This window comes from Vulpes vulpes, chromosome 1 (genome assembly GCF_048418805.1).
Source record: "Vulpes vulpes isolate BD-2025 chromosome 1, VulVul3, whole genome shotgun sequence".
NCBI classification, from domain to species: Eukaryota; Metazoa; Chordata; class Mammalia; order Carnivora; family Canidae; genus Vulpes; species Vulpes vulpes.
Genome location: NC_132780.1, coordinates 156,984,812 through 157,003,466, shown reverse-complemented (window position 1 = coordinate 157,003,466; position 18,655 = coordinate 156,984,812). Strand labels below are relative to the sequence as shown.

The 18,655-nt window shown below is 32.4% G+C and overlaps 1 protein-coding gene and 1 non-coding gene across 2 annotated transcripts in view; one reads left to right on the top strand and one right to left on the bottom strand.

Moving 5' to 3' along the window:
- LOC112914100 (eyes shut homolog) overlaps positions 1 to 18,655 on the top strand; it is a 1,106,577-nt gene that overhangs the window by 80,232 nt on the left and 1,007,690 nt on the right. Inside the window, 3 exon segments of the mRNA XM_072749029.1 lie at positions 8,174 to 8,433; positions 16,172 to 16,268; positions 16,486 to 16,593. Coding sequence (XP_072605130.1) covers positions 8,174 to 8,433; positions 16,172 to 16,268; positions 16,486 to 16,593 — 465 coding nt within the window.
- Positions 17,477 to 17,578, bottom strand: LOC112914276 (U6 spliceosomal RNA). The gene has a single exon (XR_003233825.1). It is a non-coding gene; the product is annotated as a U6 spliceosomal RNA (small nuclear RNA).

Below are 18,655 nucleotides of genomic sequence, written 5' to 3'. Positions count from 1 at the left end.
GTTTCACGTTTTTGATACTGGCTAACCAAAATTATGCTAGAGTTCAAAATTAATTGTATTATATGCATGCAGCCTAGAACTAAGAATGCATGATTAGTAATTAGAGTATAAATTGCTGATACATATATATGTCAAACACACATATTTTGTAACAGATATAGCATTTATTATACTGCTAGTCCCAGCAACAAACCAAAGATTTATTTCATTTCCTATTTGCTTATAATACGTTTTCAAAATATATGAAAGTACTTAGGCTTTTGCTTGCTCAGTTGATTTTCTTTTGAAACTTAAAGTCTGACATTTATTAAAATTGGAGTTTAAAATGTTTCTCTCTGTAAAACTTCTGACATAATGCACATTTATGAATTATTTTTCAAAATGTTCATAAATTTAAGTTCCATCTCAGTACTTTCATTCCTTTAAATAACACTGCCTCTTATTTTGTATTCTAAATATCTGTCTCCTACTCAAACTGTACTTGAAAGAAAAAAATATATGTCGAGATTTTATATGTTCTCTAACTGTATTTAAAATGTTATATATATGTATTTTTAAATGCAATTCGAATATGTTTGAACACAGCATATATACTTTATATTATACATTCTCATTCACATGCATACATAGATAAAAATTTAGAGTAATAAGGTACAACTATAAATTTATCCAAATATTTAGAAAATTATATTTAAAAATAGTCTTACATTGACTTGTCCAGTGGTTTTTTGGGAAAAACCAAGAGGCAGAAACAATACTTACCTGTTCAAGAAAATTGACACACCATCAATTTGTTTTGTTTACACATACACACGCAACCACACATGCATGCACACATACACCATCAAAACACAAGCATGAAATATAAAATATAAAAATTAAAAGCTATTAAATTCATACATTTTAAATATAAACTGAGGTTATGATTAATCATAAGTTGAATCATGCAATTTTCACATCACTCATCTTTGTAGCATTAGCCATATTCCCACATACCCAGAAGATGCTAGCTTCAACTATCTTGTACTCAGCCTTTTTATGCAAGTCTTTTATTTCACCTTTTTTAGATTATCATTTTAAAAACTCACTTTTTAAAAAAATTCACTTTCAAGATTATTTTCTTATGTTTGTTGAAGCTTTAAAAAACCTACTAACGGGATGCCTGAGTGGCTCAGTGGTTGAGTGATTGCCTTTGGCTTAGGCCGTGATCCCGGAGTACCGGGATGAAGTCCCATATCAGGCTCCCCGCGCGGAACCTGCTTCTCCCTCTGCCGTATCTCTGTCTCTCTCTTTCCGTGTCGCTGATGAATAAATAAATAAAATCTTTAAAAAAAAAACAAACACTAAAATCTGACTATCAGTCTCAGGGATCATATGTCCAATTCTTATGGCTTCCATATTATGATCATTTTGGCAAGAATGTGTATCTACTTTTACTGTCTAACATTTAGTTGACTCTGTGTTCTAGTCCCAGATTTAAGTGTGTGAATTTTGGCTTTTGTTCCAAATACAACATGCATTTCACCAGATTTTCTTCTGGTTTTAAATGTGAGTGTACTTGAAGTTTGACCCAATGCATTTTGTGTTTCTGCTTGGCTGGTGCTTTAGCTTTTTGCTATGAGATAAGGAATCCTTTGAATCTTGAAAAAACCTAGAATTATTTTTGGAGATGCTAATCAACAACCTGAATCCACAACTGTGAAGAAGTCTATTGATCAGCTGCATTTTCACACAGCACAGAGATTAAATCATGTAGAATATTAGAAAGGCATAGAGAATTTATATAGAATTATTCCAAGGAAATATACAAATAGTTCATTTGCATCAAAATGTACATTGCTTAAGGAATAAAATAATTCTTTAGGTATAGATAAATGATTTATAAATTTTGTCTATAAATTAATGAATAGTATGTGTTCCATATTATAAAGTGTATATCTTTTTATATATATTTATGTTATTAAATATACATATTTAATGATTCTTGATAGACTGAATAGAAAGATCCTTTTATATAAATATTAAAATAGAATTCTTGAATTCATGTAGAGCATATATACTCGGTAGTCTCTTCATCCTTAAAAAGAACATAAAAGAAAGACTTGTTTTTACCAATCAAGTGCTTGTAGATATTCTGACTAGTATGATTCTTTCCTACTTACTCTTTGCCATATAGGGGATGTTTTATAAATATAAGTTCAATATAAAATATTGAATATATCACACAATATAGGAGGACTATTCTATATTTTTAATAAATTAACTTTATATTTTTGTTTAAAAAGACCAATGTTAAATTTATTTGATGCTAACTTACAGCTGATAATACTTGTTAGACTGGCCCTTGAATTTTTTTATCACAAGCTTTGATTTTTCCAGAGTTCAATATTTGAATTTCTTACTACATATAGGACAGCATTTTAAATCATGCAGTTAATTTAAGTGACTGTATATTAAGCATAGGTACCCTCTCCTTTTCTCCAATCTTCATTGTTGTCATTTTCCTACCTCACCTAATGCAGCATCGTCTTTCTAATACCGAAGCTAAAATCCACCAAGAACTCCCCATTCCTCACTCTGCCTCATCACCTTTACTAATCATTGTCTAGATCTTCTCAAACCTACATAAGAAATGTATGGCATAGGAATGCCTGAGTGGCTCAGCGGTTTGGCACCTGCCTTTGGCCCGAGGCATGGTCCTGGGGTCTCGGATCAAGTCCCACATTAGGCTCCCTGCATGGAGCCTGCTTCTCCCTCTGCCTGTGTCTCTGCCTCTGTGTGTGTGTGTCTCATGAATAGATAGATGAAATATTAAAAAAGAAGAAGAAGAAAGAAATGTATGGCATACATAATTTTAATGCCTTTGCTTAGGTCCTCATAATCTCTTAAAAAAATAATAGCTTCCTGAATGATCTTCATGCTACCAGGCTCTCCCTATTTTATTCATCTTCTACTCAGTAACAATGTCACTATCATACTTAAAAACAAGAAAATGTTAAATATCTTCAAGAGTATTGCAAAAGAAGGTAGTTTCACTGTTGTTGCTATTGTTTTCAATAGCTTTACTACAACTTTTTAGGCCATCGCCATTGTGTTATTTCACCCCATATCAATCTTCTGCGATGTTTTATGTCTTTACACTTTCGTGATGCTCTTCAGAATGGCTTTTGGTCCTGTTTTCTACCTTTAATGTTACTAATGAAGTAAATGCTTTATTTGAGATAAATTTTACTAATCTAAGTGAACTAAATGGTTTTCCACATTTTTTTTTTCTAAAAGGATCACAGTGGTCAAGAGTATAGTAGTGACCATCTTATAATTAACTTTTTTAAAGATTTCATTTATGTGTTTGAGAGAGAGAGAGAGAGAGAGAGAACTTGAATGGGAGGGAGGGGACAGAGGAGAGGGAGAAGCAGTCTCTCCACTGAGCAGGGAGTGTGACACAGGGTTGATCCCAGGATCTCCAGATGCTTAACTAATTGAGCTGCCCAGGCACCTCCAATCCATTATTAACATAGTTTTATTAATGGTATACTTAATAAGATAACCAAATGAATGAACAAATAAGTGAATGGATAAAACAATAATGTAAAGAATAAATGACTTGAGTAGCCTGTATTTTTTTGTCTTCCTTTACCTTTTACGTGCCCTCAACTTTTTAGACATTAAAAATATAATAATACTATTTTATTATTTATAATCTTATCTTTTTTTTCATCTATCAGTTTCAATTGAAATTTTATTTTGCATACAATTAACGGCTGCAACAAGCAATAAGTGCCTTAATTTGTATAAAGAGAGTCTTTTTGTTTTTATTTATTTATTTTTTTAAGGTTTATTTATTTATGAGAGACACAGACTGAGACAGAGAGGTAGAGACATAGGCAGAGGGAGAAGCAGGCTCCTTGCAGGGAGCCTGATGCAGGACTCGATCCTGGTTCCCAGGGTCACAACCTGAGCTGAAGGCAGGCACCCAACCACTGAGCCACCCAGGCATCTCTAAGGAGAGTCTCTTTAATTATGTATACTGTTAGGTTTGTATTTATAAGTTGATAGGCAAAAAAAGCTGGTCTACTCATATAAATCAAATGTACATAAAGATTGCCAAATAATATTTAGCCATTGCATATAAATATTTATGGTAAGATAAACATATAAAATGATTAATATTTAGAAAAGGGAATATACTAAGATTTTTGAAACTAATTATTTTTTTTATGAGTACTCCTTTGTCCTATTTTATGACAATGACATGTACTTTATTTTCTATTATTAACTTTGGTTCTTTAAATCAACATTTAACAATTAAAATGTTCTTACTTAGAAGGAATTCAATGTATTTTATGCCAGTGAATTTTTAGTTATCTCAAGAGGGAAGACAGCAAATTAGAATATATTAGTCTACCTTTAAGTACACATTAAATTAGTTTTCAAGTGTTTACTATGGGAAATTGTATATCTAAAAAGTCATAGAGTATGTGTTTTTACTTGTTTGGTTTTTCAGACCATAAAAATTCTACTTCTAGCTGTGAGTTTGGAAAATCTTGCCAGTTCTTACTGAATCCTGAAATTATTTCATGATACAAACTAAAACCAGATTGGAGCTCTCACATAAAACATGTTTTTCTAGCCATGAGAGACTAGTTTCCATGACATGTATAAAAGCGGATTCAAATATATAAATGTATAGGTCTGATTGTCAGTTAAAAATAGTGACTTTCTTCTTCAGAACTTTATTTTCTACAAATATCCATTCATCTCTAGAGGCCTCACCTTGGCATCATCAGTCCTATGGACATATGGCCAGATGCTTTCCTGAGGATTTGATCCTTATAAAGACACCACATGAAATCTTGGGCCACCTGTTATTTGAGGAGATAAAACAAACAGTCAGCACATATGTTAAATATTCAAGCATTATTGGTTACTCACAGGGAACTCAAAGTATCCAAGCTGAAATTATGTACTCAAGAAAGAATACAAGAAAAAAAAAAAGAAATATTTGTGCAACACCACTTAGAAGTAAAGCTACTTTAAATAAAATAAAACACTGAAGCTATTTTGTTGGGATTTAATTGTACATAACTTTAACAGTATTTCACAAGATATTGGATAATCTTATAATAGATTTGAAACCTTCAAGGAAGAAAAAAAGAAAAGAGAGAAAAAGAGAGAAACTTGGAGGAAGAGATCTAGGCTTCGGATCTCAAGTTTACCAACCAGGTAGCTTCAGATAAATCACTTTTCTCCTTTACACTTCTGGCTACCTCATCTACAAAGTTAAAATAATTAAAAAAAAATACCTCATTTACTTGTTTCAGAGTTTTATTGGAGTTATCAAATTGAAAAATGTATTTGACCATTTTAAATTAAGATGTGATTGAAAAATAAATGAAAAGTACCACTAGAAATTGAAGCATTGTTGAGGTGCATATTTTATTTAGGAATAAATAGGATCACACATTCTTTTAAAAATCTGTGACACATTTAATGTAATCCCTATCAAAATACAATGGACTTTCTTCCGAGAGTTGGAACAAATTATTTTAAGATTTGTGTGGAATCAGAAAAGACCCCAAATAGCCAGGGGAATATTAAAAAAGAAAACCATAGCTGGGGGCATCCCAATGCCAGATTTCAGGTGGTACTACAAAGCTTTGGTCATCAAGACAGTGTGGTACTGGCACAAAAACAGACACATAGATCAATGGAACAGAATAGAGAATCCAGAAGTGGACCCTCAACTTTATGGTCAACTAATATTCGACAAAGGAGGAAAGACTATCCACTGGAAAAAAGACAGTCTCTTCAATCAATGGTGCTGGGAAAATTGGACATCCACATGCAGAATAATGAAACTAGACCACTCTCTTGCACTATAAACAAAGATAAACTCAAAATGGATGAAAGATCGAAATGTGAGACAAGATTCCATCAAAATCCTAGAGGAGAACACAGGCAACACCCTTTTTGAACTTGGCCACAGTAACTTCTTGCAAGATACATCCACGAAAGCAAAAGAAACAAAAGCAAAAATGAACTATTGGAACTTCATCAAGATAAGAAGCTTTTGCACAGCAAAAGAAACAGTCAACAAAACTAAAAGACAACCTACAGAATGGGAGAAGATATTTGCAAATGACCTATCAGATAAAGGGCTAGTATCCAAGATCTATAAAGAACTTATTAGACTCAACAGCAAAGAAACAAACAATCCAATCCTGAAATGGGCAAAAGACATGAACAGAAATCTCACAGAGGAAGACATAGATGTGGGCAACAAGCACATGAGAAAATGCTCCACATCACTTGCCATCAGGGAAATACAAATCAAAACCACAATGAGATACCACCTCACACCAGTGAGAATGGGGAAAATTAACAAGGCAGGAAACCACAAATGTTGGAGAGGATGTGGAGAAAGGGGAACCCTCTTACACTGTTGCTGGGAATGTGAGCTGGTGCAGCCACTCTGGAAAACTGTGTGGAGGTTCCTCAAAGAGTTAAAAATAGATCTGCCCCAGGACCCAGCAATTGCACTGCTGGGGATTTACCCCAAAGATACAGATGCAGGGAAATGCCGGATACCCGCACCCCGATGTTTCTAGCAGCAATGTCCACAATAGCCAAACTGTGGAAGGAGCCTCGGTGTCCATGGAAAAGATGAATGGATAAAGAAGCTGTGGTCTATGTATACAATGGAATATTACTCAGCCATTAGAAACGACAAATACCCACCATTTGCTTTGCCGTGGTTGGAACTAGAGGGTATTATGCTGAGTGAAATAAGTCAATTGGAGAAGAACAAACATTATATGGTCTCATCCATTTGGGGAATATAAAAAATAGTGAAAGGGAATAAAGGGGAAAGGAGAAAAAATGAGTGGGAAGTATCAGAAATGGAGACAGAACATGAAAGACTCCTAACTCTGGGAAACGAACTAGGGGTGGTGGAAGGGGAGGATGTGGGCGGGGGGTTGACTGGGTGATGGGCACTGAGGGGGGCACTTGATGGGATGAGCACTGGGTGTTATTCTATATGTTGGCAAATTGAACACCAATAAAAAATAAATTTATAAAAAAAATAAAAATAAAAATAAAAATCTGTGACAGCTCCTACTAACCACCATAGGTGGCTAGGCATTGCTTATGTCAGACACCATATATACTTTATTCATTATATCATTTAATCTTTACAATAATTCTCTGAGATTACCAATTTCATCAAGCTCTCGAATCCCCAATTTCTCAAATAAGAGAATTCATGTAAGTTTATATGATACCAACTGAAGACCATATATCCATTCATATTTATAATATTTTCAGCATATATTATGTACATGAGAATTCAGATTCACACTGAAAAGCCAGAAGTTTAATTAGTGGAAGCTAGTCATGGTACCATTTATAATTTTTATTTATAAAATTTTTAAAGGTCATGACAAACAAACTTTAGAACAAGATGAAATCATATGCAGGATTAGTAAATAACTGATAGTATGGTGCTATTTGAACTAAAAAATTTCTGAATGTGGTCTGAGAGATGCTAAATGGTTGATGATTAGACTGAGCTAGAGTCTGTGATGTACAGACAAGATCCAAATGCTTTACTTTTTATTTATTTGATTTCTCCTCAATTTTCCCACATTAGTCAAATATTAGAAGAAAGATGTTTTTAAAAGCAGGCTAAAACTGAAACAAAATCCAGATGCTTATTATAAAGAAATACCTTGTTATAAATACTCTGGTGATTATAAGAATCACATGTTGTTAAAGATATTGAATTAAATGTCATCTCAGGCTTATAAACAGTGAAAATTATTTTACGTAAAAGAAATAATTGAGGAAATTTTCTCAATTGGTAATTAAGCTCAATAGTTGCTAAAATTGAAATTGGTAGCACTGTTGTTCTCTGATCTGTCTCAGTGGCCTACTATGTTAGAAATTTACCAAATGCTTTGTAAATCTTATTTTAGCCATTGCAGTCACTTTTGCAGTAATGTGCATTGAATTGTCTCAGGGAATTACGCAAACAATGTTTTTAAAGTGTGTATAATTTCTTAATCTTGTTATAAATAAAAATACCACAAATTAGCTCAACGTAGTAATTCACTGAAAATGCAAAGAATAAATATGAAAGAGTACTATTCATACTTTTAAAATTTTCTTTCAGCTGTGAATGTACATCTGGATGGACTGGACAAAACTGTAGTGAAGAAACAAATGAATGTGACTCTGATCCATGCATGAATGGAGCTCTCTGTCATGAGTCTACCATTCCTGGGCAATTTGTATGCCTATGCCCACCCTTTTATACTGGAAAATTTTGCCATCAACACTATAACCCCTGTGATCCACTCAGTGACCCTTGCAGAAACAACTCAACATGCTTGACTTTGGTAGATGGAACTCATTTTTGTGTGTGTAGAGAAGGTAAGAACTTACATTTGTTTTAATGTGTTTTTTTTTTTTCACTCTTTTGTTTGTTTTGTTTATTTTGTTCTAATGGGATTACGGATCCTTAAAAATGAGTGAGAGAACACTTATATACATTGGAGAATCGGGAAGTATTTGCCTCCAAATACAGATATAGAAACAGACTGGAGAAATAATCCAAAAAAGTTTACCTAGCTAGTATGAGGGTGCTGAGGAAAGGGAGAGGAGAAGGCAAAACTTTGTATTTTTTGGCTTTTTGCTTGTTTATTTTAAAGAAATCTCTCATTGTTTGTTAACAACTTATTTTTCTTGAATAATCTTAACTATGTAGTGTTCTAACAATAGCAGTCAGTTAGAAATGAGCATAGATAGAATCTTGGGTAATCAAATGCTTCACTGTAATTTTTCTCATGGAGCTACCTATGAACATCACTAATTTCCACTTTGATTACTAAGCTCATATCATGTGACCCTGGTGGCTACTTTGTACTATAAAACAGAATCTATGAAGGTGATAGAAAATGGGTAGATTAAAAGACATTATTGGAGCTCCCGAATCCAGCTGTTCCTAAAGCAAATTACTTTTGGCTTTCTGGGTCATATCAGCCAATAATAACTTATACTACCTTGAAAGATTCTTGATTAGGATCTCTTCAGAGGTAACTTAAAGAGATCTGATTAGTGCACAGGTGATCTCTATAGATGTTTACTGCTCATGTACTGCTTTCTACTCAAGAGCTATTACCATCTTCAGCAGAAATGCTTCTGCCATAAAACTAGCACATTGTAGGTTTTCAATATAACAGGAATGTATCTTAAGCACAGTATAAAAAACACATTGTGTATAAAAATCTACAACTCATTTATTTTCTAATACCAAATTATGGCTTCATGTGTCTTTCCTTGTTACTGATTCTACTGGAAGAGAGGTTTACTAAAGATAAGGACAAAACTTATTTACTCTTCTGTCCCAAAAGGTCAGCTTCAACTATATCTATTAATTAGTATCTTAGAGATGTTTCTGTTTCTTTTTATAAACCCTCCTGTATATGGATGTAGAGGATGTGGAGGATCCTCATATAGAGGATGATCTATTATAAGGCTAAAGAGGCAAGTCTTTGAATGTACATGACAAAACTTCTTGACGTTCTGAGGGATAGGAACTACAAACTGGAGAGCCATTAGTAATTGTTTTTGCAAAAATTACATGGGATTTATGAAGCAAATAGTGTGGGCACATAAGGCATATGGACAAATGTTTGAAGCAATAAGTCAGGAAAAGCAAAGTAGGAAAAAAATGTGAGTGGGACATTTGGTACCCTGCAAACCTCAGTAATTATAAAGTACATGATTTAAATGGATAAATGGGATCTAACTACTATAAAAAATGTTTACTTACTGTTGCCTTTAGTAGTTCAATCTCTGTAGTAGACCAAAAACTAAAGCCTGTGATACTGCTTTAAAAAGCTACCACGGAATGTTGAAAAGAGGTTGACTGTGGAATATTTTAGACACTATGCTGAGTTACTTTAATACCTGTTGTTTGAAATAGGATCTATGTCAAAGCCATCATATTATTTTTAAAAGAAAATATTCTGATCAAATTCCATTTCAAAAGCACTGAAATTTAAAACCACAAAGAATTCCAAGACTTAACCTCTTATACAGATAGAGGATTTGGAAGCTCCCCTGGAATTCTTTGCAAGCTGTTGGTGTTTGCCAAGTGACTAGAATATAGGGCATCACAAGAAAAGAGATTTAAGGCTTAAGGTCTAGAAGTTCAACATATGCATTTTTGAAATTCTGTGAACAGTTTTTAGTCAGTCTACAAGGTCTGTCACAATTTAAATATGAATATAAATAAAATCCCAAAACCAGAGTAATAATGTGACTAGGTACTAGACAACTAAGTTATAAATGGCATTAAAATTCACTCTGAAGAACGAGCAACTAGAATAACTGACACTTTGATTTATGCCAAATTGATGTTCACCAAGTAAACTATTTTGCTTAGTGTGATTGAAACTTATAGTCAAAACAATCTAATCCATTTGGGTCCATGTGAGCTACTTAAAAATTGTAGGTGTAGTAAAACACCAGACCTATCGTGATCATGTTTTGTAAGAGAAAGTAGGAGCAGTGCTTCTATCTTCTGTTTAGAACTGAAGTGAGTTGATTTGGTCCCTATGAACATTGAACATTTTCTAGTGGAAAAGAGGTAGACAGAAAAGCATTTAGCAGTAATAATTCAATACAAGTTTGTTTTATATAATATCCTATTTGTTTAAACAATTTCTGTAATAAAAATCAGTGCTTTAATAAGTACAAAAATAGCAGACAGAAAGAAAAATATAATTTCACAAGATTCCTAGAAACAAATGGGTTTACTCTAGGTCACTTATAGTGTTAGTTTTTGGTGATTTAGTATGCAATCAGTTTACTCACCTCAACATTTATTTCATACTATGCATTTTTTTTTTGCCTCTCTGCAATATGCTCTGTACATAACACATGCCAATCTTGTGACCACATGTTGGTAGTATTCTAGAAATCTAAAATTGTATTCTTTATTAACTGATTCAACAAGCATTATTGATTTCCTACCATGTGTCAAGTCTTGAGACAGGTTTTGGGGAAATTAAACATGGCAAAGACACACCCTCAAGGAATTTGAAATTCAAGAAGAGACACATAAATTAACTAACCATTTAAGTACAATAGAGTAAGAGCTTTTTCTTACTTTATGGATGCATACCCCAGCTTTCCTAAGTATTGTGACAACTGTGAGTTACGTTCCACATGATTTCTCAGAGGATCCCAGCAACCTTGGAGTCTTCATTGCTCAGAGTAATACCTGCTCATTAAGTCCCGCTCTCCCTTGATTTATTTCATCACTTCCTTGCAATAATTCCTGAAGTCACCTCTCAAATAAGCTACTAGTATACATACTATTACCTCAATTGTTATCTTGCAAGAACTCAAGCTTAGACAGAGAGAAAAGTCCATCCCTCTGGAATTTATGATTGATCCATGTCAGCATGGGACTGAAATATTGACAGAGCCCTTCCTTGGAATTGACAATAAGAGGAAAAGCTTCCTCTCTTTGCCCGAGCTTTCCATTTGGTGCAGCCAATACCATGTTCCCTTCACATGGAGATCTGAATGCAGTAGGAGAGAAGGGTTTGTGAAAGAACTTGTTACTATGGCTCTTAAATTCTGAAAATTACCAGGTATCCTTCTCAGCTAGGGTACCAATAATGCCATTCCTTGCCGAAGTTAGTATTTTTGTTTGTATTGTATGTGATCAAAAGAGTAATGTCAAATGTGTACAGTATAGGAAAAGAGCTAATTAAGGACAAGAAGTTGAATAAACTGAGTCCAACTTCAGGCTTGTAGAAATGTAATATAAGAATGATAGGAATTTTACAGAGGTAGAGATGACTTTGGATAAAATGTGTGTGAATGTGTGTATGGCATGCAGTAGGGTCTCTGTTATTAGCATGCATGTGTATATAATGAGAGATCTAAAATCATTTCATGTTTAAAATAGATTGCTTTTCTAATATTCTCTTTAGGAAAACTTCTTTATCTTTCTACTCTAAATTATGTCTCAGTTTATAGGCAAGACCATCACGCTACCCAATACTTTCAATTTAATTTAAAGGGCTTAGTTTCCAAATGGAGCCACTTCATCCATATGTCTCCAAGGTGAAAGGAGCAAAAGTATTTTAAACAGTTTTTTAAATGACACTTTACAAAGGATTAAAATGTGGCAAAGAATACTTGTTAAATATCTTAGTGGAAGGAAGAATCAGATCATTTCCATGTGCTATTGATTTACAATTGGGATTCTAAGCTTGATGGATTTGTAGTACCAGAGGAGGGAAGCAGTTGCATTTAAATGTGTCTATTACTCTAGTACATATACTATTATTATGGTAATGCCACATTACCTAAAGCGTATAATTCCATGCACCAAATAAATGTGTCACTTGACAATATAGTTTATCTAAATTAAAAATTACTTTTTTGACAACTAAAAACATGTGCTTATGTGGTAGCATGTGTCTATTAGGTTTAAATAGCTGTAGGTATTTATATTAGGGAAATTCTTCAAAGAAAATATATATTGCTGCTAATTAATTTTAAAGCATGTCAATTATTAATTATATTTAAGAATATTAGCTTTTATCCTCATTTTTTAAGAGTTTTCTTAAAATCAGTGTTTAAAAAGCCTTATTAGGCCTATTAAATATTAGTTCTATCTTTTCATATTTCAGTGTTTAAAGTTGAATCTGCAACTATATTGTAATATTTGGTTAATTTTTCAAGAAAATGTGAACATTTGTATCATCCTATTTTAAAATGAAAATAAAACAATATCTAAAAAAGATCTGACTCACCAAGAGAGAAATCTCTTTTTTGTTTGTTTGTTTGTTTGTTTGTTTTCATAAAGCTTTAAAATCCAGGTAAGTTAATATTTTAATTAAGAAAAAATAAAAATAAAGCCTTTCTGATGCTTTTGAAAATAATTCATTTTTTAATATTTTTAGTTTTTTATTTTAAAATGAATGATTCTAAGGCTAACTTATTGAATACCTAAAAGATATACTCTAGTTTTTCCCTATTTATTTTCATTCCTAATTATTCCAAGCAGTATTACTTCTAATGTGGGATGTCAAGGTATAGACCTGAATGAGAAAAAATTTCATGAAAATCTAACAGTTCTTAGTTTACTTTGTTCTATGCCATCCCCTGTAGAGAATCAGGTAAAAAATGAATTTTTTTAGAAATGAGAAAATATTAAGTGATTTTAAAAATTATACCTAAAATCTACATTGATTTGGCTCCTAACATGAACAGTACATTTAGTAACTTAATGAAATATTTTGGGTGATGGGATAGTATAAAGATATTAATCAGTCACCTGAATTCTCTATAACAATGAGTAGGCAAGACATTTTAAGAAAAAAATCAAGAGGACATTGATTTGAGAATGTCCTATTATTTGTGTTTAAAGAACTCTATTGCAGTTAATAGAGTCAGGTGAATTCTGGATAGGGATAAATAACAGGGGAGTAGGATAGAATGAATTCACTATACTTAAAGTTTTGACAGACAGAGCTATCACTGCATGTATTCAAAACAAATACCTTTCAAACAAACAAAGGTTTCTAACACCTAGGACTATGGAATATGTAGTTTGGGACTAAGTATATATACATTTTTTCTCCTTTAAATCCCCAAACACAAGCTTTCTCGGCAAAACTTTAGTTTCTTTTAAATGCAATCCATGTGTACTTTATTTTTTTCTCCCAGTGTCTACTGCATTTTAGCAATCTAATTTCCTCAGCCCATTGACATTTGTTCCTGGTTGGTAACAAAGCTCCATCCCAGAAATGTCAAACTAAATGAATAAGGCAAAATCACAGAAAACAACATTATTCTGTGAGCTTCTCAAGTTTGCAGGTTCTGAATGTTCTTCTGACTTATCAGCCCAGCTGAACTCAGGGGGGCATACTGGTACTACTTCACTAGCTAGTCAATGCCCCTGAGAACCAGTGCCTCAAAAGAACATTTCTAAGAAACATCTTAGTGTCAAAATTCCCTGCTTCCCAGGGAGAGCTAGTCATGCTAAAAGTAGGAATAGTGTAATGCATCCAACTTTCTAAATCTTTAACTTGAAAAAAAAAAAAAACAGAAAACAAACTAGAAATATTTCAAGAAAAAGTTTATTATTTATAACTGCACTATTAAATTTATAATTTAAATATGATAGCGATTGATGAATGGTGAATGTGTTGGAATTATAATTTGCTTAGCTAAAGTTAAGAGAGCCATATTAATTTGAAAATAATTCTTTTTAATTTTGTTTTTAATCCTGAGAATACAACACTGAGTTGCATGAATAAAATTACAAGTACTCAACTTCAGAGTTTAACTTGAAGGCTTTGATAATTGAGTAAGAAAAAAATAGTAATGATGCTTGACCTAAAGACTATCTAATCTGTTAGACACATAGGTGCTGTGGATTTCTTTAAGTGTTTCATGTGCATCTTTATTCCATCTTTCTACTTTTAACTCATTATCAACTCTATATTTAAAGTGAGTTTCCTTCGGAAACCATGTAGTTGGTTCTGTTGTTTTACTGGGCTGGCTGACTTTGCCTTTTACTGAAGCATTTTTTTTTTTTAACCACATTTGATGTAACTATTGATGTAGGTGACTTTAAATGGATCATCTTGCCAATCTTTTTCTACTTTCTATAGTACTTATATCTCTGTGTTCTTTTTTACTCTTGCCTTCTTTAGAGTTATGTAATTTTTAGGTTTCCATTTATGTCCTACTAACAAGAAGCAGCCAGATTTTATATGAGGTAATACCAACTTTCCAAACTCCAAATAGAAGATTTGCGACTTGACTTGGTGATAGACACCACAGAGAGTGTCAGTGGCTTGTAGTATGATGTGAGTGGATACAATAGGACAATCCCATGTTATTTCATGGGACTGTAAGTGAAGAAGTACAGAGGATTTTCCAATCAGCAGTAGATGCCAAAGCTAAAAGATCATGATTTGGAAATAGAGATTAAGGAAGCTGTGCTTTATCATCTGCATGCCAATATTACAAATGTTTTGTAACTTTCAACATGAAGAGATATTTGGAATAGAAAGAAGAGAGAATTTATGAAATGGTACTGTGGAAGGAAGATGGCCATTCATGTGTTGCTAGATCACCCTTTCTCTCATATCCCAGTCTATGTGTATGCCAATAATAAATACAGGTTTTGTAGAACAACAGCTTGAATTGCCTTCTGTTCTTCAAACTAAAACATCTGAGTAGATATTGTCATTTGTAATATCACTGCAATTATTTGGTACTTAAAGCACTGCAAAGTTAGAGAAAGGAAAATCCTCTTGTTTCACACATTTTCTAACTAGTATTGAAAAAAGTATTAGCTAGAAAAAGTGAATATAAGAATATATTTAATTTTATCTTGTTAATATCATGGAAATCGTTGTTTAAATTGTCATCATAAATATTAAAATATTTAATGTATTTTTAAAAATGATATGCTGATATTCTAACACAAATGTGTTGAAATAATTACAACTGTCTCATACGTCTGTGTAATTTTTTTCATGTTCCTTGTTTTTTTTTAAAAAAATATAACTGGCATGTGTTTAAATGGATGACTGATTATGTAGCTATTAATCAAAATAATTTGTTTTCTTTGAATCACTTGGATATGGAAAGTAATTAAATAATTTGCCTCATCTGCTAACTGCCTTGAATAAATTTGATCGCTGAAGCTCAATTTTACTTTAAGATTGGCCGTCACATTAATTCATTTGCTTTCCAGATTGTTTCAGTTCTTCTTGTTCAAACATTTAAATACCTTAAAACAACAGCAACATTTGCAACAACCTACTTTCCCAAAGGGTTTAGTAAAGTATTCCTCCCTTGATTCTTTCATTTGAACTCATTAATTAGAAACTAGCATAACTTCATTTATATATTATGTGAAATAGAGCTGTATGAAAAGCCAGAGATGAGGAGTTTTCATTCTTTCTTTCTTTCTTTCTTTCTTTCTTTCTTTCTTTCTTTCTTTCTTTCTTTCTTTTTTTTTTCTAAGTTCCCACTAAGAGCATATTCTCCAGACTCTTTATCACTGACTGATTTTTCACACTCTAAAGTCAGGATTGCTCATCTATGTCTATCTCATCTCTCACAGGATTTCAGGGTGAACATTGTGAAATTAATGTGAATGAGTGCTTCTCTCTTCCTTGTCAGAATGATGGTGACTGTGAAGATGGGTTCAACAATTTCAGGTAGAGAAAACCAAAAACTATCTAGATACAAATTTATGCATCGATGCATAAATTCGATGCATAATTTCGATGTATCGAAATACATACATGTTTATAATTTCAATTGATAATTTGAACATTTATTATTATTAGCAATCTGCCATGCTATAATAATTCAAAGCTTTAACTTTATATATAGTTTATATTAATGGAGTTATTAAATTTGGTTGTTTTAAAGATGCATTTGCAGACCTGGGTTTTCTGGACCTCTATGTGAACTTGAAACAAATGACTGTTCTTCTGGACCTTGCAAAAATAATGGAACCTGTGTGGATCTGACAAGCAGGTTAGAGGCTACATTTTACTGAATCAGTTATTTTATATATGATATTTAAATTTTAAATGAGCATATATGTACCCATCATTCAACTTAAGCAGAACATTTCCAATATCCTTGTGCTTATCCCCAAATACTCTTCTACTTTTCCTTCCAACTGTATTGAATATCCTGATTTTTTTTTGTTGTTGAACTAAGCTTTTATTTTAAGTTTTTATTTAAATTTCAGTTAGCACAGTGTAATATTAGTTTCAGGTATACAATACAGTGATTCAACACTTCCATACAATACCTGGTGCTCATCACAACAAGTGCACTCCTTCATCCCTATCACCTATTTGACCCATCCCCTTGCCTTTAATATATAGTATTAACTATGTGTATGCCTACCCAACAAAACACTTAGTTGGCATTTAATATAACTGAAATAATAGTATGTATAGTCTACAGAAATAATTCATTATGTTGAACATGACATTTCTGTGTTAATGCATGTATCTATTGCTCATTTTTAACTATAGTACAATATTCAATTTAAATATGTGTCAACATTTATTTATTATTCTCCTGATAATAGATCTCTGGGTTATTTGATTCTCCTTTCTTAGAAATAATAATATTATTAAGGTTTTCAAATATTTCCCCAAATATATAAGTACTAGTGTTACATTAGATTTCATGCCTAGAAATGCAATAGTTGGACAATCGGATAGATGTTTTCACATGTATTACATCATTTTTTTTCCATTTCAGTTTGAAAAAGGAAAATTCACACCCTTTTTAAAATTCTAAATATTTTACTTATTTTGTATTAGACAGTGTTGTTTTATTTTTTAACTTAAATTCAATTAATTAACATACAATGTATTATTGGTTTCAGAGGTAGCAGTCAAAATATATGGAATGCTTCATGAATTTGCATATTATCCTTGAGTTGGGGTCAGCTAATCTTCTCTGTTTTGTTCCAATTTTAGTATGTGTGCTGCCGAAACACATAATCAACTAATGAAAGTGAATAAGTGTCCCTATTTGCATTCTTAGATATTCCATTTAGGCTTATCTGCTGTGTGTAAAATTATATATCTATATTTTTTTCTGTATTCCCATAAGTTGAGTTTAAGCATTTCTTCATCCATTCTAAGATATTTGGTTTTTCCTTTCTAGAAATGCCTATTTATGGCATCTCCTCATTCATGTTTTCTTCTTCTTAGTTTGCAAGACTTGTTACATATTTTTATTGTTATTGCTTTCATTAATTGTACTTACTGAAAATGAAAATTTCATTACTTGCACTTCTATTGATTGTGGCTTGACATTTTACCTTCTCTATGATAAGTTTTGAGTGCTAAACTTTAATTTTAATATAAACAAATTAATCAATTGACTTATGGCTTGCCTTTTTTGTCTTGTTTAAAAATGTTTATTTAAAGAAGAGCTAATAGCTATTCTTATCAAACTATTTCAAAAACTAGAAGAGGAAGGAAAACTTCCAAATGCATTCTATGAGGCCAGCATTACCCGAAAACAAAACCAGATAAATATAACATAAAAAAAGAAAACTGCAGATCAGTATCTCTGATGAACATAGATACAAAAATCCTCAACAGCAACTCAATCCAATAATAAATTAAAAAGAATCATTCAGTGCAATCAAGTAGGATTTATTGCAGGGATTCAAGTGGTTCAATATTTTTTAAAACGTTTATTCTGGGACAAAAAATATTTGCTTATATTTCATTTGGTAATATTTAACATTTCATCCTTCATACTCAAATCAATTTATCTGGAAATTGTACATCTGTGCGTATGTCATAAGGTAGGAATTTTAAGTTCATTTTTCCATTTAATTAACCAATTGTGCCTACTATATGTACTGAATAAGTTCTTCTGTCACTTTACTGCTTGGCCTGATCTGCAATGCCTTCCTGGTTGCAGGTCAAGTCCCCATATACAAATATGTCTATTTCTTTGCCCCTAGTCTGTTTCCTTAATTCAATTAGCCACCCATATGCCAGCATCATAAATCTTAATTACTTACCTTTGAAATATCTCAATACTGGTAAGGCAAGAT